Source organism: Stenella coeruleoalba (assembly GCF_951394435.1).
Source record: "Stenella coeruleoalba genome assembly, chromosome: 2".
NCBI lineage: Eukaryota > Metazoa > Chordata > Mammalia > Artiodactyla > Delphinidae > Stenella > Stenella coeruleoalba.
In genome coordinates this window covers 10,836,259-10,862,370 of record NC_137147.1, presented here as the reverse complement: position 1 = coordinate 10,862,370, position 26,112 = coordinate 10,836,259, and the positions used below count along the sequence as shown (strand labels likewise).

The 26,112-nt window shown below is 40.9% G+C and overlaps 2 protein-coding genes across 3 annotated transcripts; one reads left to right on the top strand and one right to left on the bottom strand.

Moving 5' to 3' along the window:
- Window positions 1-4,838: 4,838 nt before the first annotated feature.
- GON7 (GON7 subunit of KEOPS complex) lies at window positions 4,839-8,975 on the bottom strand. Its single transcript, XM_079914768.1, has 2 exons — window positions 8,713-8,975; window positions 4,839-6,283 (listed from the first exon to the last, which is right to left on the bottom strand). The coding sequence occupies exons 1-2, from the start codon at window positions 8,918-8,920 to the stop codon at window positions 6,189-6,191; spliced, it is 303 nt and encodes a 100-aa protein (XP_079770894.1). The 5' UTR covers window positions 8,921-8,975; the 3' UTR covers window positions 4,839-6,188.
- A 144-nt stretch (window positions 8,976-9,119) lies between these two features.
- On the top strand, window positions 9,120-25,577 carry UBR7 (ubiquitin protein ligase E3 component n-recognin 7). 2 transcript variants are annotated; one of them, XM_079908264.1, is made up of 11 exons: window positions 9,120-9,324; window positions 11,724-11,857; window positions 12,696-12,756; window positions 13,632-13,727; window positions 14,675-14,728; window positions 15,282-15,387; window positions 16,582-16,790; window positions 16,966-17,115; window positions 17,625-17,787; window positions 18,817-18,878; window positions 23,235-25,577. In XM_079908264.1, exons 1-11 carry the CDS (start codon window positions 9,175-9,177, stop codon window positions 23,325-23,327), a joined length of 1,278 nt encoding a protein of 425 aa, XP_079764390.1. In that variant the 5' UTR covers window positions 9,120-9,174; the 3' UTR covers window positions 23,328-25,577. The 2 variants fall into 2 exon arrangements, with proteins under 2 accessions (XP_079764390.1, XP_079764391.1); XM_079908265.1 differs by lacking the exon at window positions 11,724-11,857 and having other exon boundaries at window positions 9,146-9,324.
- The last annotated feature ends 535 nt before the right edge of the window (window positions 25,578-26,112 follow it).

Sequence of the window (26,112 nt, the reverse complement as noted above, 5' to 3'; positions counted from 1 at the left end):
AAAGTTACCAAGTGCATAGCATAATTTGTCATGTGTTCTAGGTAAGTTTGGTTACTTAGCTCTTTCCAGTTTCAGCATGTAGGGATATATTCTTTTCAAGGCCAAGATTTAAAATGAGTCTCTCAATTTATTTTTTCTAACAGTTCTTGTGATGTTGGCTGTCTTGGGATTTTCCTTATTCATGCGAGAAAAACATAGACCACAGTCACAAACAAGGTTTTAAGTGGTGGTTAGTCTTGAGAAATTCTTAAGTTACAATCATGAAAACAATGGTTTCCTAAACCACCAAACATACGCAGCAAATATCATGAGGACATCTTAGAGCTACAGCACACACTTTCAGTACTCTGGTATCAAGGGGCAATACCTTGGCCCTATAAAGCACTCATTTAAACTAGTAATGTGCTTCCAGAAGTTACTTCTATACCCAGCAGAATTTCTGGCATAAGAGTAAATTTCTATTTAAAACTGTACCCCAACTGCCTTGTTGCTGCCCCAACGTGAGCTGCTATTTTTTAAAAGATTTAAATAGAGGCTTACTGTCTAGCATTCACTGTTTCCTGGACCATGTCTTTATTTTATTTTATTTTTTAAATTATTTTTTTCGCTGCGTTTTGGTCTTCGCTGCTGCGTGCGGTCTTTCTCTAGTTGTGGCGAGCGGGGGCCACTCTTCGCTGAGGTGCGCGGGCTTCTCATTGCAGTGGCTTCTACTGTTGCAGGCAAGGGCTCTAGGCAGGTGGGCTTCAGTAGTTGTGGCTCGCAGTCTCTAGAGCGCAGGCTCAGTAGCTGTGGCGCACGGGCTTAGTTGCTCCACGACATGTGGGATCTTCCTGGACCAGGGCTCAAACCCGCGTCCCCTGCATTGGCAGGTGGATTCTTAACTACTACGCCACCTGGGAAGTCTGGGCCATGTCTTTAAATAGAGCAACTCTGATCCCAAAGGTCACCTGAGAACTGGAATAGTTACAGTAACATTGGGAAATTCTTTTTATACTTTGAGAATACTGCACTGGCTAGAGGGTTAAGGCTGGGCCCATCAGTTTTAGAAATACCTCCTCCCTTTCATTAATGGTACCCTATTCTCATATTTAGCACAGCTCTCGTAAACCTCTTTAGAAGTTGCATACTCCCTTTTCTGACAAAGTAGTAGTCAGATGGGAAATGTGGACATTTTGTTTTGTTTAAGTCTGGATTCGTTAATTTTTGCCCTGAATTACGTACATGACAATGTTTTAAACTACTGAGCCTGTGTGTCTGGAGCCTGTGCTCCACAGCAGGAGAGGCCGTGATACTGAGAGGCCCGCGCACCACGATGAAGAGTGGCCCCCACTTGCAACAACTAGAGAAAGCCCTCGCACAGAAACGAAGACCCAACACAGCCAAAAATTAATTAACTAATTTTTTTAAAGTAACTGTTTAAAAAATAAATAAATAAAATAAAACAAACTGTTAATATGGCTGATCTGCCCTTATTAAAAAAGCATGACTTTTTTGTTTTTCTGTTTGTGTAGAAAAATATGTAACATATGCTTTTTTTAAAAAGCAAAGAGAGGGCTTCCCTGGTGGCGCAGTGGTTGAGAGTCTGCCTGCCAATGCAGGGGACACGGGTTCGAGCCCTGGTCCGGGAAGATCCCACATGCCGCCGAGCAACTAAGCCCGTGCGCCACAACTACTGAGCCTGTGCTCCAGAGCCCGCGAGCCACAACTACTGAGCCCACGTGCCTAGAGCCCGTGCTCTGCAACAAGAGGAGCCACCACAGTGAGAACCCGACGGACCGCAACCAAGAGTAGTTGCTCACAGCAACTAGAGAAAGCCCATGCAAATCAATGAAGACCCAATGCAGCCAAAAATAAAATAAATTAAAAAAAAAAAAAGCAAAGAGAACAAGAGCATACAATGAAAAGTCTCGCTCTCACTCTCAACCCCAACTCCTTCTTCCAGGTGCAGTTTGACTATCCTTTCAGAGATACAATATGCATATCTAGCCAATATTCTCCATTAGAAGCATTCTGCACTCTGTTCTACATCTTGCTAGTTTCCATTTAACATCATATACTGCATATTGACCTTAATAACACATAGAGCTATACCTTGGTCTTTTTTTTTTTTTTTTTTACCTTGGTCTTTTTTTAATGGCTGCACAGAATTATTGTACTAATGTGCTTCTTTTTTTAAATTTAATTAACTAGGGTCTTCTGCTGATGAACATTTAGGTTGTTTACAATCATTTGTTACCAAGAATAATGCTACAATGAATAGTTTTATATATTTATCTGTGCATATGTGTGCTATTAACCATAGGATAAATTTCTATTAGTGAAACTGCTGGGTCAAAGAGCAGGCACATTTAACATTTTTTTTTTTTTTTTTTTTTTGCGGCACGCGGGCCTCTCACCACTGTGGCCTCTCCTGTTGCGGACCACAGGCTCCGGACGCTCAGGCTCAGCGGCCATGGCTCACGGGCCCAGCCGCTCTGCGGCATGTGGGATCTTCCCGGACCGGGGCACGAACCCATGTCCCCTGCATCGACAGGCGGACTCTCAACCACTGCGCCAGCAGGGAAGCCCCTCACATTTAACATTTTGACAGAATCGTCAACTTGACTTTTGAAGAGCTTATACCAATTTACACTCTCATCACCAATATATTATGGACTTCACACCCTTTCCAGCTCAATATTGCATCAAAACTTTTGCCCTTTCAGTCTGAGAAGTAAGAAAACAGTATTGCATTGTGGTTTTACTTTTCTTTGAAGTGAAATTTTCTATTGTCTTTCTGAAGGAATTTTAGTTCTTAGTCATTTCTGTTGAAAATACTAAATACTTTTTCCCGCTTTGTCTTTTAACCTCATTTACAGAATATTCAGAAATTTTCATTATTATGTAATTGCATTTACTAATCTTTTCTATCATGGTGTCTGGATTTCTAAAAAGCTTCCTTAGGTAACCTTCCTCACTCTGAGACTATAAAAACTCTTAGTCCATTTTCTCTTAGTACTTTTACAGGTTTTTTTTTTTTAATAATAAACATCTTGAATCTACCTGAAATTTATTATGCCCTAGGTAGTGAGAAAAGAACCCAACTTCATCACAAAAACTAACCAACTTGTTTCTCATTTGTTGAAACCGAAAGTGTTATTTTACAAATATTCTCCAATTTCTATAATAATTTTACACTCTAATCTTACTATATACTTAAATGTGCAAGATGACATCACAGGACGATTATAGTATGATTAATTTCCCCAAACATGTTAAAGCCTAGGTTTTTAAGATATCTTATGTATGTATCTTACTGCAGAATGTTAGATAAGAAATGATATTCTATGTTTGTAGATTGAACAGTTCTACCGAGAAATAGGTGTATCTTTAATAGGCTAAATAGGATGTAGGGAAAAGTACTACATAATAAACTGAGGGCCACAGATGTCTCTCATTTTTCCATTTGGAAGAAAACAAACTTTATTTCCTTAAAAATACAAGCCTTCTCAATAAAAGTTTAAAAAAAATATTGCAGGACTTCCCTGGTGGTGCAGTGGTTAAGAATCCGCCTGCTAATGCAGGGGACACGGATTTGAGCCCTGGTCCGGGAAGATCCCACATGCCACGGAGCAACTAAGCCCGTGCGCCACAACTACTGAAGCCCGTGTGCCACAACTACTGAAGCCTGTGCGCCTAGAGGCTGTGCTCCACAACAAAGAGAAGCCACCACAATGAGAAGCCCGCGCACCGCAACGAAGAGTAGCGCCCGCTCACCACAACTAGAGAAAGCCCATGCACAGCAACGAAGACCCAACTCTGCCAAAAAATAAATAAATTTATATATAAAAAAAAATTTGAGCAGCTTGAAGAAATACTTCTAATAAAGTACATTTTATGAGGGGGTAAGTACAGGGGGCCAGGTTCCACAGAAACATATAGTATGGGGACCTAACATTGTCTCAGAAGCTGAGAAAGTTCTGCTGAAGGAAATGTTTAAATGTTCAAACTTCCTAACTAATATTACAGCCAAGCAACAGTAACCTATTATAAAAGAGTAAAAGTGCTTGTCCTTGGCCACAGAACTCTTAAAATAAGTATTTAATGTGACACAAAAGCACTTACATATATACATATTTGCATATGTCCATATATTTCATATTTAGAACTTCATATTTTAAAAGATTATCTAAGGGCTTCCCTGGTGGCGCAGTGGTTGAGAGTCCGCCTGCCGATGCAGGGTACATGGGTTCGTGCCCCGGTCCGGGAGGATCCCACATGCCGCGGAGCGGCTGGGCCCGTGAGCCATGGCCGCTGAGCCTGCACGTCCGGAGCCTGTGCTCCACAACGGGAGAGGCCACAACAGTGAGAGGCCCGCGTACCACACACACACAAAAAAATAAATAAATAAATAAATAAATAAAAATTACCTACGTCTAGCATCAAGCTTATTTTTAGGTAGGATTGTGGGGTTGACTTTCTTGTATAACAGTAAAGTTGGAGCTGTTTCAAATAACTGTATCCTGTATGCCTGTGGCTAACAGTTTTACCTCTGGTTTTCAGATTAGAAAACCAGTCAAGGCATTTCTTTTCTACTGGTCCTTCAAGCTGGTCCCTCAAACCTTCAAAATCTTTTTTGTCATGCATGTGGCTCACTTAGGAAGACAGTATTAGAATCAGAAAAAGATCGATCAGACCTATAACCCAGACCTCCAAACACTACACCACAAGCAAAAATATGTTGACATTTCTTCTTCATAAACATACTTACTAAACACAGAAGGAGACAAAATGTTCAGGAGCAAAGTTCAGCTACTACTTTAGAAGTATGAACTATTTTAATTATACAGCTTTTTTTTTAAGGATTGTATAAAGATAAAAGATTATTACAAATCAGTAACTGAGCTGAAATCCCAATATTAGAGACATTATCACAAACTAAACAAGGTAATTTCTGACCATTTATAAAACTTTTTCTAGTTGGTATTGTTTTAATTACATAAGAGTACTTAGTGGAAGGCTGATGTTCCAAGTAAAACAATACTTTAAAGATATGAAAAGGTGTGTAAATTCAGTTTCCTTAATAGCATGTACTTTGTAAGCTAGAGGTTTCAGAATGTGTAACTGGGAAAGTGCTACGGGAATCTTTCAAAGGCTATGTGTATAACCCAAGCTCTGCCAATAAGCTCTGTAACTCAGGGCAAATACCTCACATTTGATTCGCCTCTGAAATAAATCATATAATCTGTAAGGTTACTTCCAACTCTAAAATTCTATGACAATTTGTGTTTCAGCAGGTACATGCTACTTGATTTCTCTGCAGTTTAGCTATCTAAATGAATCAGGAAACACGCAGAATAAATGAAAAATGCCTTAGTCCCTCCGACAAGCAGAAAAGGAATACATACACACACACATATATTTTAGGAATATATACATATGTATATTTAAAGGATTTGATAGTCCTTTGCTAAGCAAAATCAAAGTTTGACTACAGGATGACACGAAATATCTTTTTATATTCAACACAGGTTGCTTACCTAAAGACTTATATTTGTGTTAACATAAATAGCACATCACAGCCTAAAAGCACACCCCATTTATAACTCTCTTAAGGTACAGGTTAAACATATATCCATTGAGTGGTATCGTCTCCAGAAGTCTGCGTACTGGGTGTGAGTGTGGATTCAAGGTTTCCTTGGATCTCTCTCAAGGGCTCTCCTTTCTCTTCAGTATTTCTCTCTATTCCTATTTTACTTCTACTTATACAGAACTGCCATTCTTAAATTTAATACCCAATTTTCACTTGTTCATGTCAGTTCCTTGAAATATAATTGTCCATGAACCTTGACATGTACTTTTTATAACAGAAGCTAAAAGATGTAGACATCACACAATTTAATCCAGAGGGTATTTAAAAAGTATAAAGAAAGAATTCAGTTGCCAACATAGTGGATTTTATACATTATTAAATGTCTATTTTATCTCCATGGTCTGAAACTTACTTCTCACTCAAGAAAAAAGATTCCTTTCTAAACATTTATTCTATCTTTCTTTGATGGAAACAGCAGAAAAGCTTCTTCTTTGACAAAATTGTCCCAGGGGAACAAAGCAAATGCTTTCCAAATTAGAGCACAAGTCTTCCTTAAATGTCAGTGTGTGATAAATAAGATATCATAGCAGTCTTTTAAATTTCATAAAAGCTACAGTTAAGTTGGTGTTTTTGGCCGTTTTGCAGAGGGTCCATCTGAGTTAGTTCTGTTATCAACGTTATTTTCATCTTCTGCATCATCTTCATCATCACCTTTTAAAATAAATATTTGTTGTATGACAATATGTTCATTGGTTGAAAGAAATATACATAGCTAAAGCAGCTGATAATGAGACCATTTCACTTTAGGGATTAATAGAACAATGGATATATCAAATTAGAAATATGTACAGTTAAAAAGACTTTGGGAATTTTGGTGTTTAAAACCTTTCTTTTCTATCAGTTTTTTTTTTGAGATATGATTCATATACCATAAAATTCACTTTCAAAGCTTACAGTTGATTTAGATATTCACTAGGTTGGGCCACCATCACCACTAATTCCAGGACACTTTTCATCTTCCCAGAAAGAAATCTCATACAAATTAGCAGTCACTTCCCATTCCCCTCAGTCCTTGGCAGCCACTAATCTACTTTCTTATCTCTTAGATTTGTCTATTGTGGACACTTCATACAAATGAATCGTAAAACATGTGGCCTTTTGTGTCTGCCTTCTTTCACTTATCATGTTTTCAGAGTTCATTCATGTTGTATAGCATTTATCAGTACTTCATTCCTTTCTGTTGCTGAGTAATATCCATTGTATGGATATATATTTTGTTTATCTACTCATGAGCTGATGGACATCTGTGTTGTTTCCACTTTTTAGCTATTATGAATAATGCAGCTATGAACATTTGTGCGTTTGTTTTTAATGGGAACATGTTTCCAGTTCTCTCGGGAGAACGAGGAGTGGAACTAGGAATCCGCAGGAGTAGAATTGCTAGGTCGTACGACAAATTTATGTTTAACTTTTTGAGGAACTGACAAAGTGTTCTCCAAAGAAGGTACACCATTTTGCATTTCCACCCGCAGTGTATGAGGGCTCCAATTTCTTCACATCCTAGCCAAGACTTGTTATTGTTCTTTCTGATTACAGCCTTCCTAGTGGGCATGGCATGGTATGTCACTGCGGCTTTGATTTGCCTTTCCCTGAGAGTCAATGATGTTGAGCATCTTTTCAGGTGCTTTCTGGCCATTTGTATATCTTATCTGGAGATAAGATATTCAAGTCTTCTGCACATTTGGTAACTGGATTCTTTTTTTTTTTTTTTGGTCATTATGATGACTTTTTTTCAATTGAAGTATAATTGACCCACAACACTGTTAGCTCCAGGTGCACAACACACTGACTCAATACTTCTGTACATTACAAAATGATCACCACTATTTGTCTTTCTAGTGTTGCGTTCTACCACTTTTCTTTCATAATTGTTACATTTTTAAAATTCTGTATTTGTTAAGATATGATTCATATAAGATAAAATCTGTCATTTTAATCTCTACAGCTTTTAACAAAGGAAATTCAAACAGAAGCTTTATAGGGACCTCATTAAATATACAAAAGCATGTCTTCCTGTATGAAAATATTACTGACCCACTATTAGTAGAACAGACAGCAGTTACTTTTCCAGTAAGTAATTTTATATATATATATATATTTATATATATATTTATATATATATTTATATATATATAAAAATGGCTCTACCTATACCTGTCCTTATTCCAATGATAATATTTTCAACGGATCAGAGAGGAACTTTTGGAGGCAAGAACCAGGACTTCTCTCTCATGGAAACAATCTATTATCTGAAGTTTGTGTAATATTCTGAATTGGTTCCTTCACATTATCTGGCAATCAAGATGTAAACAAGATGGAAAGGAAAGTACAGTACAGTTTAAGCTCCTCTACAGAGAAATTAAGTCCTGATTCTAATATTTAGTTCTTAGGTTCTTCAGCTCAGGGTAGTCAAGACAAGACTTAAAAAAAACGAATACACTTAAAATTTCCCTTTTCTACTTTCAAACTGCACCTACAAAACTGGGAAAGGAAAGGAGTCCCTGACAGTTAAGACTTGTTCATCTAAAATCTGCTGCAATCTTCGGAACCTGCTCCTATTCTGTGACAGATGGCAGTCTTCCAAACTTGTTCGTAATTTTACACCGGGGAAGATTCCTTTCCATCCTTCAACACCCAGCTCAGAATTCACGCCCTCTCTGAAGTCTTCTTGGGTTCTCTAGGTTTGCAATAGCTACAGAGGAGCCTAGGGTCATCCTTCTACTCTTTAATAAGAGTGTTCGTCTGTCTAACCCCTCAGCGGTCAGAGTTCCACAAGGACAGGAACTGAGTTTCATTCTTTCTCCAGAGCTCAGCCCAATGACTGGCATAGAGCAGTAGACGTTCAGCACGTTTTTGTGTGTGTGTGATTTAAATGCAAAGAGAATCGTGAAAAGCAGCCCTGGTAAATGAGCCCAGGTACAGCCCAGATCTGGCGGAAGGTGCTAAGAAGTTTTAGTTGGAGTTCTTCCCCCCAGGCTCACTTTCTCCAAGTTTGCCACTCCACGCAGGCTCCCTGAGCAGACTTTCCCTGGGCGCCCCTGCCCACCCATCTGTCGCTCCAGCACCGTCTCAGAACTCACCGTCCAACGCCTTCTCTGGAGCCGCCGTCACCCGGTCCTGTGCTTCCCGCTGTACCGGGGAGCCGAGGAGGTTGGTCACCAGCTCCCTCATCTTAGCCACGCCCGACAACAAGCCCTGGAAAGGGTCGGCGACGCCCGGCGCCTCACAGGGCACCCGTAGCTGCTGTCGCTGCCCGTCCTGCCCGACGTACTCGGCCCACAACTCCATGGACACCGCCGAACTTCCAAAGCGCGCAGCGATGACGCGCCACCCGGAAGCGGAAGCCAGCTCGCCGCTGGCGCAGGCGGGAGAAGGGAGAGGAGTAACTTCCGTTTGTCGGGAGTCGCTCCTCCCCCTTCCTTCGCTCCCCGTCTCTGGGATTGGTGCCTGGCACTGAGGCCCCGCCTCCTCCGGCCCCGCCCCTCGCGGCCGCTTTTCCCGCCTCCGCCGGGGCCGAGAGGCGGTCCGGGTGACAGTTGAGAATGGCCGGAGCCGGGGAGCCCGCTGGGCGGCAGTCGGAGCTGGAGCCCGTGGTATCGTTGGTCGACGTACTTGAGGAGGACGAGGAGCTGGAGAATGAGGCGTGCGCCGTCCTGGGCGGAAGCGACTCGGAGAAGTGCTCCTACTCGCAGGTGGGCGCGCGGCCCGGGCCTCGCCTCCCCCGGGCTCCCCTGAACCTTCTCTTCCCCGCTGGACTTACCCTCTTCCCGCCTGCCGCGGCCGGCACCCCCGTGGTGGTCCGGGGCCGCTGTTCGTAGTACGTTTCCCCATCGCAGGCCCAGTTGTCCTATTACCCTTAGTCTCCCGAGCCCCCTTCCTCAGCCTGTGTCCAGCAGGGCTCCCCTCCTTTCTCGTCTTCCTCCGTCCGCTCCCCCCCGCCCCCACGATTCTCCAGGCTTTGGCCCTGGAGCGGCTGCTCTTTCCTTCCTTTCCCGTCTCTTCTCGGTGCCTCAGCTGCTTTTCACGACATCGTCCCCGTGACCTCTCACATCCAGACATCTTTGTCTCTACTTTTCGCATCTTTAGAGCATTTATTAGGAATCGAATGGGAGAGTCAAAACAGAGTTAAAGGAGAGAGCTCTGGATTTGAAAATCTCCCCGTGTGGGCTGGGCTCTTGGACAGCTGGTTCCTCTGCAATTTAGTTTGACAAGTGCTAGCTGGGTTTTTGGAGAGAAGAAGCAAGTACTGCATCTGTCTGCAGTCTGCCCCCCAGGGGGATAGACCGGGACCCGAACAGCTGGTGGCAGTGGCAGAGGAGGGGAGGGGAGGAGAGAAAGCATTTGGAAGATGTCGTGAACAAGGATTTGAGGGGGTGTGATGTCTTTGTTTGGTGACTCATCCCATATTTGTAGGTACAAAAATGGAGAGAGGTGGGTAGAAGAAAACTAATAAGAGGTGAGAATTGGTAGGAGGAAGAAGGTTACTTTCCAAGGGGGTGGAGTGGAACGCTGAAGGATGTGGAGAGAGATTTGGGGTCATTATGTGGTGCGGACTGAGATCGTAATACCAGTTGTCATCGTTGTCCAGTTGAGTTTACACTGCAAAGTGGTTACATTTTTTTTTAATACACCTTGTGTCAGATGTATTTAATGTTGTCTGGTATTTAAAAACCTTTGGTCACCACTGAAACAACTTTTTCCCTGCTTTCCTTTTTTTAAAAAGTCTGTTTGTAAGTTACCTTTGAAATGTAGTTAGGTTTTTGAAACGGACTTCCTTAACATTTTTTTTATTGTAGTGAAATATGTGGAAAAGTGCACAAACCATGTATAAGTCTTGGGAAAGCATAAACAAAAACACATGCAGGGCTTCCCTGGTGGCACAGTGGTTGAGAGTCCGCCTGGCGATGCAGGGGGCACGGGTTCGTGCCCCGGTCCGGGAAGATCCCACATGCCGCGGAGCGGCTGGGCCCGTGAGCCATGGCCGCTGAGCCTGCGCGTCCGGAGCCTGTGCTCCGCAACGGGAGAGGCCACAACAGTGAGAGGCCCGCTTACCACAAAAAATAAAAAATAAAAAAAATAAACAAACACATGCAGGTACGTACTACCCAGATCAAGAAATAGAACATTACCGGCATACCAGAAGCTTCCTTGTATCTTCCTTGTGTCTCCCCCCTTCCCAGAAGAGGGTACTATCCATTGTCAGGATTTGCTTGTTTTTCTTTCAACTTTTTATTTTGAAACATTTTAAGTCTACAGATAAGTTGAAAGAATAATGTTATGAACACCTGTGTACTTTCACATATATTCACTTTTTAACATTTTACAACATTTGTTTTTTCTTTTACCCCTTCATTGTAATAGACTTTCTTTTTTCTTTTTTCCTCAGCCACTTGAAAATAAGTTGCAGACCATGACACTACACCTCTGAATACTTCAGCATACATCTAAAAATCAAAGGGATTCATTTAATGCATTGGTTTTCTCTTTGGTGGAACCACAAGCATTTTCCAAAATTAAGTATGATTATTACTTACATAAACTTAGACACATTCTCCTACATTTTTTTTTTTTTTTTTTTTTTTTTTTGCGGTACGTGGGCCTCTCACTGTTGTGGCCTCTCCTGTTGCGGAGCACAGGCTCCGGATGCACAGGCTCAGCGGCCATGGCTCACGGGCCCAGCCGCTCCGCGGCATGTGGGATCTTCCCAGACCGGGGCACGAACCCGTGTCCCCTGCATCGGCAGGCGGACTCTCAACCACTGCGCCACCAGGGAAGCCCTCTCCTACATTTTTCTGTGTTGAAATGATTAAGCAGACCAGCTTATTCACAGCTGACTGAAAATATTAAACTTCTTTCTATCACTTTAAGAAAAGATTATATGAAAACAAGCACTAGTGTATGAAACATGCAACAGTGTTTTGGTATTCTGTTGAATAAGCTTTTTTATTAGCCTCAGTGTTTTTTACAGGAAAATCTTGACCACAGGTAATCTGATTTCAGTTATTTCTTAGATCACAGTATGGGCATTAGGTGACTCTGCCATGTTTCTTCAATTTTTTCTCTCTTTTTCCATTTTGGGGCTGTCTTTTAGGGCTCAGTAAAGAGACAAGCACTATATGCCTGTAGTACCTGCACCCCAGAGGGAGAAGAACCAGCAGGAATTTGCCTAGCTTGCAGTTATGAATGTCATGGAAGTCATAAACTTTTTGAGCTATACACAAAAAGGTAAAATGGTCAGAGACTGATGCTGAATGCTTTTCAAATATTTAGATTCTTTTCCAGCTGCACTTTTTTTCTTAATCTTTTTTTTTTTGCATTCAAAGTAGTTGTGCACTGGTAAAATGTAATGTGTTTTTATATAATATAATTGGAGAGAGCAGTTTTTCCAGAGGGTCTTTTTTTTTGAAATTAATTAATTAATTTTATTTATTTATTTTTGGCTGTGTTGGGTCTTTGTTGCTGCACGCAGGCTTTCTCTAGTTGTGGAGAGCAGGGGCTACTCTTTGTTGCGGTGCATGGGCTTCTTATTGCGGTGGCTTTTGCTGCAGAGCATAGGCTCTAGGAGTGTAGGCTTCAGTAGTTGTGGCACATGGGCTCAGTAGTTGTGGCGCACGGGCTTAGTTGCTCCGCGGCATGTGGGATCTTCCCAGACCAGGGCTCGAACCTGTGTCCCCTGCATGGGCAGGCAGATTCTCAACCACTGCGCCACCTGGGAAGCCTGGCGGGCAGATTCTTAACCACCGCGCCACCAGGGAAGTCCCCAGAGGGCCCTTTAAAATAAAATTATGGTGCAAACTCAACTACTCCTGCTGCTCTGCCATGATTTTATTAGTGTTTGTGTAATATAGATATTTGTCTTTATGCATGTTAATCTCTAGAATTATTAAATCTTTTATTGTTATGTGCTTGGAGAAATTCTGGATTGGATACATGAACAACAACCAAGGTCACTTTTTAGATCCTAGAAGCCAGTTGAAAGGGAAGAGGCTATGACATGAATTTAAAGAGTAAGTCATTAGATTTAGAAGAAAAATTAAAATCGGCTCTTCCTCCTTTGTTTCAGAAATTTTCGTTGTGATTGTGGAAACAGCAAGTTTAAAAATTTGGAATGCAAATTATTTCCTGTAAGTAAGCACCATAACTATAAATGCATGAAAAGTAGCTGAGATTGATATTTGTCCAAGTGGATAAAAATCAAGTATTTTCCAAAAAGGAAGTTCTTATGCTTATTCTTTGTAAATGGAAAAATCAGTATTAGACTGTATCCCATTTATTACTTTTTGGAAAACTAAGTAACCTTTTCAGAGCCTACAGTATAGATTGTAATTAATATGAAGGTTTTGTGGGGGAATGTTCTAAAGTGATTCAGGTTTAGTTATGTTGATTATGCTTATGCTTTAAGGTTTTTAAAGCAAAGGGGATGACTTTAAAAACTGAATAAATAAAACTTGGTAATAATGAGTGGGTTATGTGCACTCAGAAGTTTTTCAGTGCTTTTTGGATTAAAAAAACTATGCTTATTCGCTAACTTTCAATGAAATAACAGAAATGAAAGAGAAAATAAGGGACTTTACATTGTTCAATCGTATTGCTAAAACTGTCATGCTTTTTCCCTCCTCAAAGATTATTTTTAGATAATTTCCTTGCCTGCCTCCTAGTAACCTGGGGGCTTTGGCTATCACAGCTGGGCATTAAGAAGTCTTTTGAAATTCTAGGCCAATGTCAGCTTACATAGGTTGATAATTAATATTTATGATTCATTTTCTCCAATTGCTACAAAGAAGACATAGAAAATAAATTTTAACTTTTCCCTGTATCCTGGAAAAAGTATCCCTTTAATAAGAATGAATTTTTTTCCTTTGTACTTTGAAAGTTAAAGACCAGCTTCTGGTGGGTGGAGATATTTAATGCACAAATTTATTGAATGCATAAATTTCATGATGCATGAAATTATAGTTAAAGTTAGACCATATTATATATTGAAATTAATATCTTTCAGGACAAAGCAAAGATAAATTGTGGCAATAAGTACAATGACAACTTTTTTGGATTGTACTGCATTTGCAAGAGACCTTATCCTGATCCTGAAGATGAGGTAAGAGATTTAGAGGTTAGCACCGGGACTGTGTCATCTCTAGCCCTCACTCCTCAGCCTTTTGTCATATTTGACCCTTTAGCTGTTCAGCAGGGATTTGGGGATTGTGAAAGGATTCTAGATTTATCCCTTCTTATGAATCTGGGCTGGAGCTACAACCAGAACAGATCCCAACTATTATTCTCATTCTTACATCATGAGAATGAAATATTGGACAGGACTTTCTCAAGGCCAGAACTTTTTTCCTTTCCCCCCCTCTTTGCCTGCCTGTTTGCTCCATTCCCCTGAACACTTTCCAGAAAATGACCTTCAGTTTCTTGCATCCCTGCAAGGAAAGAAATAGGGCGTACAAACTGGATCCTCTTAAAAATTTCAGTTAGACGTACACACAAAATTTAAAAAGAATTTTTCTTCTTCCTCACTCCTGTACCTTCTTACCTCCCAGAAACAACCACTGTTAACACTTTTTGGTATATGTATTTTTAAACCTTTTTCTGTGCACATATAAGTGGGTGAATGTGAGTTTTAATTTCTAGTTTTCTTTTATTTTGACAAAAGTGAAAATTCTGTGCATTCACATCTGCAACTTGCTGCAATTCGCATTACCTCCCTGGCCCTGGGTTTATGTCTGAAGTGAGAATACATTACTTATTTATAAAGTTTTATGGGAATCATATATTAAGTAACTGATATGAAAGCTTTGATAATTGCTCACAAAGTGCTTATCTTAATGTAATCCTTCTGTAACACCAGTTCATGGAGAATGAACTTCTTTGGCCCCTTGAATTGCTGTTTCTCCCTGTTCCCTTGACTTCTGGCATGTGGATAGCAGTTTTACAGAATTGGTAGAGAATTATTTAATATCTAATTCTAATGTGTGCCAGATTTACTTTGGTATCGCAGAATTCGCTGTAATCATTAACAAACAAATGGCTTTCCCGTGTTAGATTCCAGATGAGATGATCCAGTGTGTAGTCTGTGAGGACTGGTTCCATGGAAGGGTAAGGAAAGCTTTACCTTTTAAAGACATTGTCTTTACAAAAAGAGAAAAGATCTTGTCTTTTGGCATTTACTATATTTTACGTTATAATTACTCTTCTAAAAATATAGTAAAGATATGATCAGCATACTAGTGCAATATGTTTCTTTCCCCCAGCTGCATTGGGTCTTCGTTGCTGCGCACGGGCTTTCTCTAGTTGGGGCGAGTGGGGGCTGCTCTTTGTTGTGGTGCGCGGGCTTCTCATTGCGGTGGCTTCTCTTGTTGCGGAGCACGGGCTTTAGGCGCTTGGGCTTCAGCAGTTGCGACGCGTGGGCTCAGTAGTTGTGGGGCGTGGGCTCTAGGGTGCAGGCTCAGTGGTTATGGCGCACCGGTTTAGTTGCTCCACGGCATGTGGGATCTTCCCGGATCAGGGATCGAACCCGTGTCCCCTGTATTGTCAGGCGGATTCTTAACCACTGTGCCACCAGGGAAGTCCCGCAATATTTTATAAAATAATGGGCTTTTTGGACAACTTGGTGATCACAAGGAAAATGTTCGATTTTCTGTGTTCACAGCATCTTGGTGCCGTTCCCCCTGAGAGTGGAGATTTCCAAGAGATGGTGTGCCAGGCTTGCATGAAACGCTGTTCTTTTTTGTGGGCTTATGCTGCACATTTGGCAGGTAAATGTCTCTGTGGAGTTGGTATTCCACCAACTTGTGCTGTATGTTCAGAACAATTTGTATGTTCAGTACATAATTTTTATCAACTAGTTTTAATTGGACTCTGGAAAAAAGTATAAGATCTGTTCCTTCTCCACAAGGTGCTTATAGATAGATTGGGAGACTACCAAGAACAAATTTGTACTTAAATGGCGTGATGCAGAGTATGGATGAGACCAGAATTAGAGAAAATGGAGGAAGCAGTTTTGAATGGGATTTTGAAAGATAAAGAGATAAACATTGTTCTTAAATGTAAGACATGCTATTGGTTGGGGAGAGGGTGGTGGTATAGTTTGTCATATAGTGCTTTTATTATACTTTAAGAAATTGACCCCAAACCACTAATCAGCAATGAACGTTCTTGAGGCATTAAATATTTTATTTTATTTGTAATGCTATATGTGTTAATTTATTTTTAAAGTGTCAGTTGTCTCCTGCTCTGGCCTCATAATTTCTTGCCCTTCTCACCTTTAGGGAACACTTCACCATACAAACCACAAGCAGTATCAGACATTTTGATTTGTCTCGAAGCTCTTAACCTTGGTGTGCTTCCTTTCTGTTCATACCCTTTACAATTAAATCTCACTTTCTGCTGGACCTGAATTTATTTCGCATTCATCAGGTTTTCTTAACAGTTCCCCTCTGCCCCTCCTTCATTTCCTTCCCTGTCAGCAGATGGCCTCATTTCCTACTAAACTGAAATGCCATCATGCAAACTGAGTTCCCTTATCATTTCTCTTCTCTCCACAGTATTTCTGTCGCTACACGCACCCTTTCTGATTTCCTTCTCTCATAAAGAAAAGCTGTTGTTTTTTCTAAAACTGCCCTTCTACCTGTATTTGCAGTTAAATCTCTTCCTATTGCCTCTTGCTTCTTGAGGTGTCCCTGTCTTTAACATCTATAGTATTTTTTTTTCTCCTTTACATAGAAAATGCTTAAGTAGTGATTGGTATTTTTAAATGATCTTTTCAGTTATTTGACTCTTTGGATTATGCAGGCATAAACTAAAAAAGTGTTATTTCCTTTCTTATTATTCCAGAGATTAAGGTTGACTTTCTCCTTTTCCAGATTCTGAAGTATGTTTTAATCAGACTAAGTGATTTCATTGGCTAACTGGTCTGTGGATATGTGTGTGTTTTTTCATTGAACCCACAGTAACCAAAGTAACTGCTGAAGATGATGGGTTGCTGCTGAATGTTGATGCGGTAGGTGACCAGGAAGTTATCCAACCTGAAAATGGAGCTCATCATGATGGTGCCCTCAAAGAGGATGTTCCAGATCATGGAAAGGCTGCTGAGAAGGAAGTTAAAGCAGAGCAGATGAACGAACCATGTACCAGCTCTAGTTCTGAAGCTGATCTCCAGGTAACATGAAATCTGAGCTATAAAAGAAATAAAACTTAAGCAAAATTAATTCTGTAACCTATATAGCTTTGGGTTTCAGTTGTACCCTTTGCCTAAAGAAATCCTTTGACAAAATCTAAACTATGAAAACTATGATAGTTTAAAAAACACACTTCAAAACTTAATTTAATTTCAGACAGCATTTAAGCATCAACATCTCAACACAGAATCACAGTCTGGCTGCAAACTTGAGGAGCTTAAAGCTAAGCAGTTTATAAAGAAAGACACTGCCACCTATTGGCCCCTGAACTGGCGTAGCAAGTTATGTACCTGCAAAGACTGTATGGTAAGTACCTGATCAAGTTTCAATATTAGTATGTTTTGTGGACTGATGTCTAAAATAAGAGCACCTGAAAAGTATATTTATGAAACTGATATTAGAGTATAGAGAACTGAAAATTTTTTTATATTAAGCAAATTTATGAAATAGTATTTGCAGTCTGAATGCTTATGGAAGAAATTAAGAATTATGCAATACTTTTTATTAGCTTCATTTCAGTGGAAAATAGCTTATCTTTTTTATATCATAGAATTGCTTGGAAACACGTATTACTTGAAATTTACAGTAAGTCAGTGGTTTTTAAATAAACATCTCTTAGATCGTATAATATCTACTGGGAAGTTGGGAGGTTTCTAAAAGATTTGGGCAAAAAGAATAAAACATTCAAGCAACTCTGCTAAAAGGGTCAGGTTTTTCTGGGTATTATTTAAATAAATTTTTAGTGATTCTCATGAGGTTGACTTTCTGAGAATGACATACAGTTCTAATGGGGAAACTGGTTTTATTTTTTAAAGAAAATGTATGGCGATCTAGATATCCTGTTCCTGACAGATGAATGTGACACAGTTCTGGCTTATGAAAACAAAGGCAAGGTTGACCAGGCAGCTGACAGTAGAGACCCTCTAATGGACACCCTTAACAGCATGAACAGAGTCCAGCAAGTGGAACTTATTTGTGGTAAATATTGTTTGTGAAAGTTCATGAAGTTCATGAAGTTTCCTTCACCATTAAAAAAACTTATGTATAAGGAAGACAACTAATAACCTATTTTAATTTAACACAAAGATGGTTTAAATTTGGAATTGTATAGTAGGCCTCACCTACACTTGCTTGATTGTAATGTTGCTGGGTATTTAGCTGCTATTTCCATTGAATTAGGGTTACATGCTAGAATAAGTACATGCTTGAGAAACCATAACATGCTATTTTGATTAAGGATAGATGTATGAGTAAAGAATAAAAGGAAATCAATTTCTTTTTCCATCCACTGAAATAATTTTCATTGAACATTACATGTCATCTTTTTGAGCAAAGCATGCCATCTTTTTGACAGTTCTTGAGGATACTTCAGTGGTTCACAGGAAACCACTAGAGGGGAAACATTCCCAAATCCTTAATTACAGGCTTTTACATTTTTTCCCCCAGTATGCGCAGCCTATTTTAGTGATTTCCATCCTAGCCATTTCTACTCGGATGCCACCACTTTTGTGCCCCTTTTTGGACATTGATTATTCCTGTCTTGTATTTGTAACTGTTTGATTAATTTCCTTTTACCTTTATTGGAGTAAAAGCTTTCCGAGGATAGAGGCTGCATCTAAAACATTTTTGTAGCCCTCAAGGTGCCTTGTACATAATATAAATTGTTGAGTGAGTGCACGAGTTTTAAAACTTAATGTTTGACAAGTCCAAGATATTTCAAGCACTAGAATTCCAGAGAGATGGAAAACTTTAAAAAACATTCTTAGCTAATCATTTTGGGAATGAGGATATCTCTGTTTTTTGAGGGTTTTTAAATGAAAAAGTGTCCCAGATGTCAAAATGGAGGAATTTGAGAGAAATTGAGAACAAGTTTCTATGCAGATTTCACTTAAAGAAAAATGTGGTTTAGACTAACATACTCAAATGTCAATGGTCAAGAAATATTTTGTTTCTAAATGCAAATGGCTTATCTAAAGTTTATGTCCTTTTTTTGGTGTTTTGATTTAGAATACAATGACTTGAAGACTGAACTTAAAGACTATCTCAAGAGATTTGCTGATGAAGGCACAGTAAGTTTAGTTAGACTTTTAATCAGAGCCTTGTATGTTTGGAATAAAGTATCTTTTTTATTGAAGTATAGTTGATTTACAGTATTATTTTAGTTTCAGGTGTATAACATAGTGATTCAACACGTTTATAGATTATACTCCATTTAAAGTTATTATAAAATATTGGCTACATTCCTTGTGCTGTACAATATATCCCTGTAGCTTGTTTATTTTATACATAGTAGTTTATGCCACTTAATCCCCTACCCTTCACTTGCCCCTCCCCCTCCCTCTCTCCACTGGTAACCACTAGTTTGATCTTTATATCTGTGAGTCTGTTTTGTTATATTCATTTGTTTTATTTTTTAGACTCTACATATAAATGATAACATGTAATATTTATCTTTCTCTGACTTATTTCACTAAACATAATAACACCCTCTAGGTCCATCCATGTTGTTGCAAATGGCAGAATTTCATTCTTTTTTATGGCTAATATTCCATTGTGTGTGTGTGTGCCACATCTTCTTTAACCATTCTTCTGTTGATGGACACTTAGGTTGCTTCCATATCTTGGCTATTGTAAATGATGCTGCTGTGAACATTAGGGTGCATGTATCTTTTCAAATTAGTGTTTTCAGTTTCTTGGATACATACCCAGAAGTGGGATTGCTGGATCATATGGTAGTTCCCGTTTTAGGTTTTTGAGGAACCTCCATACTGTTTTCCATAGTTCATTTTCTTTGATGAAGAAGACGACTGAGAGCTTAATGCAGGCAGAGGAAAGGGAAATAAATAGTAGTGAAACACCAGTGGACTAGCCACATCAGGAGTCCTTCCCAACCCTCCAGATGAGGGACGGAGCAGTCATGCCTGATCTGGAGAGAATCGTAGCTTAGGAGAGGGCCATTGGATCAGCCATACTGATTCTCTCAGTCCTGACCTTCAAGCAGGGATTTTTGGAGAAGGAAGGAAAAATGAAAGCCAGACCGCTTTTCTGTGATTTTTGAGTTCTAGTTTAAAATAAAACAACTTTATATTGGGGGGCTAAAACATTTCTCTTGCTGGTTAGGACGGTCTATATGCTTTTAAGGGTGACACTAACTCTATAATGTATAAATTTTTTTTTTTTTTTTTTTGGCCACGTGGCACGTGAGATCTTAGTTCCCTGACCAGGTATGAGCCTATGCCCTCTGCAGTGGAAGCAAGGAGTCCTAACCACTGGAACGCCAGGGAATTCCCATGTAATCTTTTAAAATAGTTTTCCAGGGACTTCCCTGCTGGTCCAGTGGTTAAGACAACACACTTCCACTGCAGGGGGCGTGGGTTCGATCCCTGGTCGGGGAACTAAGATCCCACATGTCACGGGGTGCAGCCAAAAAATAAATAAATAGATAAAATAGTTTTCCAGATGAATTTACAAATACCTCCTAGCCCTTTACTACTCATACATTTATGATGGACTTTTTCTTCTAAAATACTTTTTTATCTTCCAAAGGCAGATATAAAGCAAAACTTTTCTTTTCATGGCCTACAGTTGTCCTTCTGGACAGAAAATGTTTTGCTCTGCTATAGCTAGACAGACAAATGAAGTCAGACATGGGTCTGACGGACACTCGGGACGTGCCCGGAAACTTGTTTTCTTGGAAGAAGTCTCTGCCAACCGAGTGCTTTCTCATAAATGTGGGAAAAACTTGTAGCTGCCTGGATATCTGGCAATGCTGCCTTTCTGCAAAATGAATTGTGAAGTCCAAAGTTAAAGAGACTTCCTAAATGGTTTTCTCATTTTTAGAGAATGTTCCTCACTGTCACTAGGGACGGACGTCTTCCTGCTTCCCAGCAGCTCTTAACAGACAGTTATTCTCGTTTCTGTTGCAAAGGCTGTCCTCTGCTTAATGCAGCCTCAGGCTTCTCTCTTACTGGAACTAAGAGGGTCTGTGGGTGTAACTGTTTTGGGGTTTTTTTGTTCTTTTTTTTAAATAAATTTATTTATATATTTTTGGCTGCATTGGGTCCTCGTTGCTGCATGCGGGCCTCACACTGTAGTGGCTTCTCCTGGTGCAGAACATGGGCTCTAGGCACGTGGGCTTCAGTAGCTGTGGCACATGGGCTCAGTAGTTGTGGCTCGCGAGCTCCAGAGTGCAGGTTCAGTAGTTGTGGTGCACGGGCTTAGTTGCTCCACGGCATGTGGGATCCTCCCGGACCAGGGATCGAACCCGTGTCCCCTGCATTGGCAGGCTGACTCTCAACCACTGCGCCACCAGGGAAGCCCCGGGTGTAACTGTTTTAACCTTGGCACTGTTAATGGACGTTCAGGGTCTTTCAGTTGTGTCAAAGCACATGCTCTTGCCTCTGCTTTTGTGTAGTTTGTGGTTGCTGTGCTCTTTATTGATTTTATTACACACACACTTAAATTCACGTAAAAGAAAAAAAGTAGGTATGTTGTCTTTTTCCATTCATATTTGAAACAATTTTATCCAGTCTTCACATGTCTCCCAGTGTATGGATCTTTGTGACAGCTAGAGCCATTCTTTATGAGTTTGAGATTATCTGATGTGATGATTTAAAAGGACAGAAAAATATTTTTTATTGTTTGTTTTCGACATTACAAACACCTTAAATTGTCATAAAGCTCATCTGCTTTGGTTGTATTTGGCTATAGAAGAGAATGCTAATAAGGTCTGGGTGTTGTCATATGAGGGACTGCCCTTTATTTAATGTTTGTGTCTGACTAAAAACTAATAATAACACTTAGACACTACAAATTTTCTAGGACAAACCAATAAAATGATTCATTATTGGACCCAGGTATTTATTCTTCAACATTTCTACTCTGCATATTGGCTGTGACCATTTGAGGATGCCTAGAAACTCTAAAGATTACACACTCTAATTTGTGTAATTTGTGGGCTTTTAGGTCTCCTCCTACTGTTTCCTTGCCAGAGAAATGTCCTTGTATTCCTTTCAGCGTTTAATGTTTGATCTGAGCTAGGGGCAGATCCTTCACGTTGGAACTCCCCAGCATCCTATTTACTAGCATTTATAAGTGTGCATTCCCAAGCCCAGGGCCCTAGAGCTCTGAGCTGTGGTTGCCTCAGAGTGCGTTAGCATCTCTATCTTGAGTCTGTGAGGGGTTCTAATTCCTCACAGGTTGACCCCCGGCTGACTCTTGGTGCCTGTGAGACTGGTGTGTCAGCTGCCAGTCTGGTGTGGAGTTCTTTCATTTCAAGGAGTTGTCAGATCATGTCTCCCCGCAGTGAGTTATTCAGGTTGCCTGTGCCATTTGGGGATGTCGCGCTCTTACCCCTGGGGAGTGGAGAGGGCGGTTTTCGCTTTACACACAAGTATTTGTCCTCTTTCTTACTTCTCTCTCTCTCTCTCTCTCTCTCTCTCTCTCTCTCTCTCTCCCTCTTGCTCACTGTATTACAGTGCTTTCTTTTTCTCTTTCCCTCCCTCTCCCCACCCCACCTTTATTCCTTTATAATAATAAGAATGTGTTACCTTTGTAATTAAAAACCATGTTAACAAACCTGTCAGTTGCGGCACAGACTCACTCTTGGGATGCGCAGGGACTCCTTCCGGGTAGGCCTGGTTTACTTTTTTATCCATATTTCCCCTTATTTTCTTATTTTTGATATTTTATTTTGCTAATAGAAACACTTCTATGTGATGTTCTAGTCCTTTTTCCGATAAAATACAAGATAAATTTCTCATTTTTATTGCATAACATGATTATTCCATTTACTGGGGGTACTGCTTCCATAGTTTTTGCCAATTATTTTTCTATTTATATAGCAAACATCTTTAATTTTGGACTCTTGAAGAGGGAAGAGTTTGGGGGTTCCTTTTTTTTCAGTAAAGGAGAGAGCACAGATCTCAAAAAAAGCAGATTCTGTTTGCTGTGGGTGCTTGGGCGGGACTGAAGGACGTTCCCGAGACGGCTGTGCCGTGGGGAGAGCAGCGGCCTCGGGAGACCATTGGTCTCCTAGTTTTCATCCTGGCTCTGCCACTTGTCTTCTCAGCTGATACTCACTGAGAACTTGCTCTGTGCTGGGCAGTGTTTCACAGGTGTTACATCTCATCCGCTCTTCAAACGGCCCTGTTAGGTGGGTGCTGCTTTCATCTCATTTTAATGAGGAAACCAAGGGCGGTGGTGGAACCCACGCTCCGTACCAGTGTGCTGTCTGCCTACCGCGTGACTCTGACTGGCCAGTCTCTGAGCCAGGATGAGCTTGTCTATGCAATGGAGATAGGATAATTAATTACACAGTAACACAGTCCTTATCAGCAGTACTGTTGGACTTGATTGTGAATGTTACAACCAGTTAGTGCTGTTCTGTGATGTTCCCTTTCCTAATTTTCGCTCTCCCTCAACAGGTGGTTAAGAGAGAGGACATCCAGCAGTTCTTTGAAGAATTTCAGTCAAAAAAGAGAAGAAGAGTGGATGGGATGCAGTATTATTGCAGCTAGACTGGAATATGGCGCCTTCTCGTCCAGCCAGTGAAGATGCCACTCACTGTTCCAGGGATAAAAGAGGCATATTTCACCTTCGGTCCTCATTCTGTCCTCCCTGGAGCGGCCTCCTCCTGCTGATTTCACAACCAGCGTTCTTTCTGACTCAGCTAAATGCAGCTCATTCCACAGACTTGAGCCCCATCACGCCAGTCCAGCCAGGGTTATTTGCTCATGAGTATCAAGAAGTTTGATTTGGTTTTGAGAAAGTAAACTAGTTTTTGTTTTCCCTTATGATTTGCTCTTTAACTCCCGAGTGTGTCTGCCCTGTCACAGAGCCGCTGTCTTCCAGGACCTGCTCTGTCAAGTTCTCTTCTGTCAGCTCCAACCTCTGTAGATTCCCCCCACCCCTACGATCATGGTGCCTTGGGTCAAAGCTTCCTCAAGCCTGTTCTGCCCCTTCTCCCACATCTGTTTTCTGAGCTTTGGTCACAGCTTAGAAGGGATCTCAGAGCTTGCTTCCTCCAGGCTGAACCTCCGGAGTAGCCAGGACTGATGGTTTTCTGGCCTAGATGTTTATCACAGGCAAGGAGATTGGCTGATGGCAGGATTGAGGAAGACTACCTTTGTTACAAATTTTACTAAAAAATTTAAAGTGAAAATTTCATTCACAAGTCTACTGGCACTAGAATATTAGAATTTCAGTACTGTAGTGCTCACAGGGCTTCCTGGAGAAAATCTGCCATTATACTAGTCCCTCTCTACTGCCTAGAAAATAGACCGGGTACTACCCTGTGAAATCATGGTGGTTTACAAAGTCCTCTGGGTTTCTTTATATTATCAGGGATATTCATAAGCCTAGATTATAAACAGACCTATTTTGATATTGTTCTGTTAAGAAAATGGTATTAGAACCCCCAATAAATTATTATTTTTCCCCTTAAATCTGTGCTGAAGAAAAAAGCTACTGGCTTAGCTTACTTGTAGCGAGCAGGGCAGTGAGTGCTCTGTTTTGGGAGATGATGTGGAAGAGATCCCATGTGCAAATGATGAGCTTTATGTATATAAATGTTACTGTCCACAGCTGAGTCCCTAATGACTGTGAGATCTTTTGAAGAACCTCATGGGATGTTGTATAAAACCCCATATTTGAGGGGATGTCCTTTCAGTTGGTTTGAAATCCCTTTAAAGCCCCTCAGTCTATGTGGAAAACACCTTTTGATAAACAAAGAGCCCTCAGTTGCTCTCTCCTTCTGGAGGAGCGTGGTCTTTCCTGACAGTAGACGACACACTTTGAGGTGTGAGACTATACACATTTGAGGCTTTGGGGCCACAAGTGTATATTAATATTTTTTGTGTGTCCAGCAGTCACAAGTGCCCACCGATCCCTGGATAAGGTGAACTAGGCCTACAGAAAGTCAAGGACTTAAAGAAATAGTACAACTCGTTTTTCTGCATCAAACCTCCCAATTACAGATCCTGATGAAGAGTGACGTGTGGAGCTGGAAGGTCTTGTGGCCACAGGAGATGCCTGTGTGCTCTGAGCTGGCCTTGTAGAAAGGGTGGAAAGGCTAGGGTGAGCGCTCACGGCATCTTCAAGATGGTTTACATCCCCAGCTTGGGAACTCTGTCCCAGGTCTGAGGATTTTTGAACCCCCTCTGCAAGGTGGCACTAGTTGTGTACCGTTGTGGCCTGAAAGTTTATATCTTCTCAGACATTTGATTTAACTATCAGAAAGTTCCTCCCTTCCTCGTGACAGCTCAGGACCCCGTCTCGGAGGTGACACATTACTGTGCAGCACAACACCAATCACCCAGTGGTGAAGGGCTTGTTTTAGGAAAGGTACTGTTCCTTTTACATTAACCAGAAAACCTCTTTTTTTAACCTGTTGTTAACAGCTAGTTTTCTTATTGACTGTATTGGACTGTCTCTTCTTGTAGAGACTGATTTTGGCCAACATGTGGCAGTTGATATTAATGCATGTTTTATGCAAAACAGGAATATGATATTAGTTACTTTTAAGGAATTCTGGCATTGTATGTGCATTTTTGTAGAATTGTTACTGGACTTATAATTACATACTTAACTCTAATAAGGTTTCTGTAAAATTTAAATAAACCAATTCAGAATAGTGGTTTTTCAGATTGTTTTTAGTCACTTTTTTTTTTTTTTAAAGAAGACGTTGCGGGTAGGAGTTTATTAATTTATTTTATTTATTTTGCTGTGTTGGGTCTTCGTTTCTGTGCGAGGGCTTTCTCTAGTTGTGGCAAGCGGGGGCCACTCTTCATCACATTGCGCGGGCCTCTCACTGTCACGGCCTCTCTTGTTGCGGAGCACAGGCTCCGGACGCACAGGCTCAGTAGTTGTGGCTCACGGGCCTAGTTGCTCCGCGGCATGTGGGATCCTCCCAGACCAGGGCTCGAGCCCGTGTCCCCTACATTAGCAGGCACATTCTCAACAACTGCGCCACCAGGGAAGCCCTGTTTTTAGTCACTTTTAAATGTACACAGCCTCCCTTTGCAGGCTCTAAGAAAATGGGTCCACTCTGGCAGCTCTGCCTGCCCTGGGGCCCTGCTGCAGCAGAGGGTATGGTTCCTGTCTCTGCAGCTGTTTTATCAGATTCAACCTGATCCCAGGTCCCGCCAGCAGAGCTCCTTCACTGCCCTCCCCACCCCCATTTTAGGACACCTCTGAGGAGGGAGGGTCCATGATTCCCTCTGGGGCCTAGATGAACAGAGAACAAAGAAATGGGTGGTCATGACCTATCGCAGTGTGTTCAGGTCCTGCTGTGTGCAAGGGAGA

Coding starts and splice junctions, on each gene's coding strand:
- GON7 (XM_079914768.1), bottom strand. CDS start 8,920: ATGGAGTTGTGGGCCGAGTACGTCGGGCAGGACGGGCAGCGACAGCAG. Junction 6,284..8,712: donor TCCAGAGAAGGCGTTGGACG/GTGAGTTCTGAG, acceptor TTATTTTAAAAG/GTGATGATGAAGATGATGCA.
- UBR7 (XM_079908264.1), top strand. CDS start 9,175: ATGGCCGGAGCCGGGGAGCCCGCTGGGCGGCAGTCGGAGCTGGAGCCC. Junction 17,788..18,816: donor GCAAGTGGAACTTATTTGTG/GTAAATATTGTT, acceptor GTTTTGATTTAG/AATACAATGACTTGAAGACT. Junction 18,879..23,234: donor GATTTGCTGATGAAGGCACA/GTAAGTTTAGTT, acceptor CTCCCTCAACAG/GTGGTTAAGAGAGAGGACAT.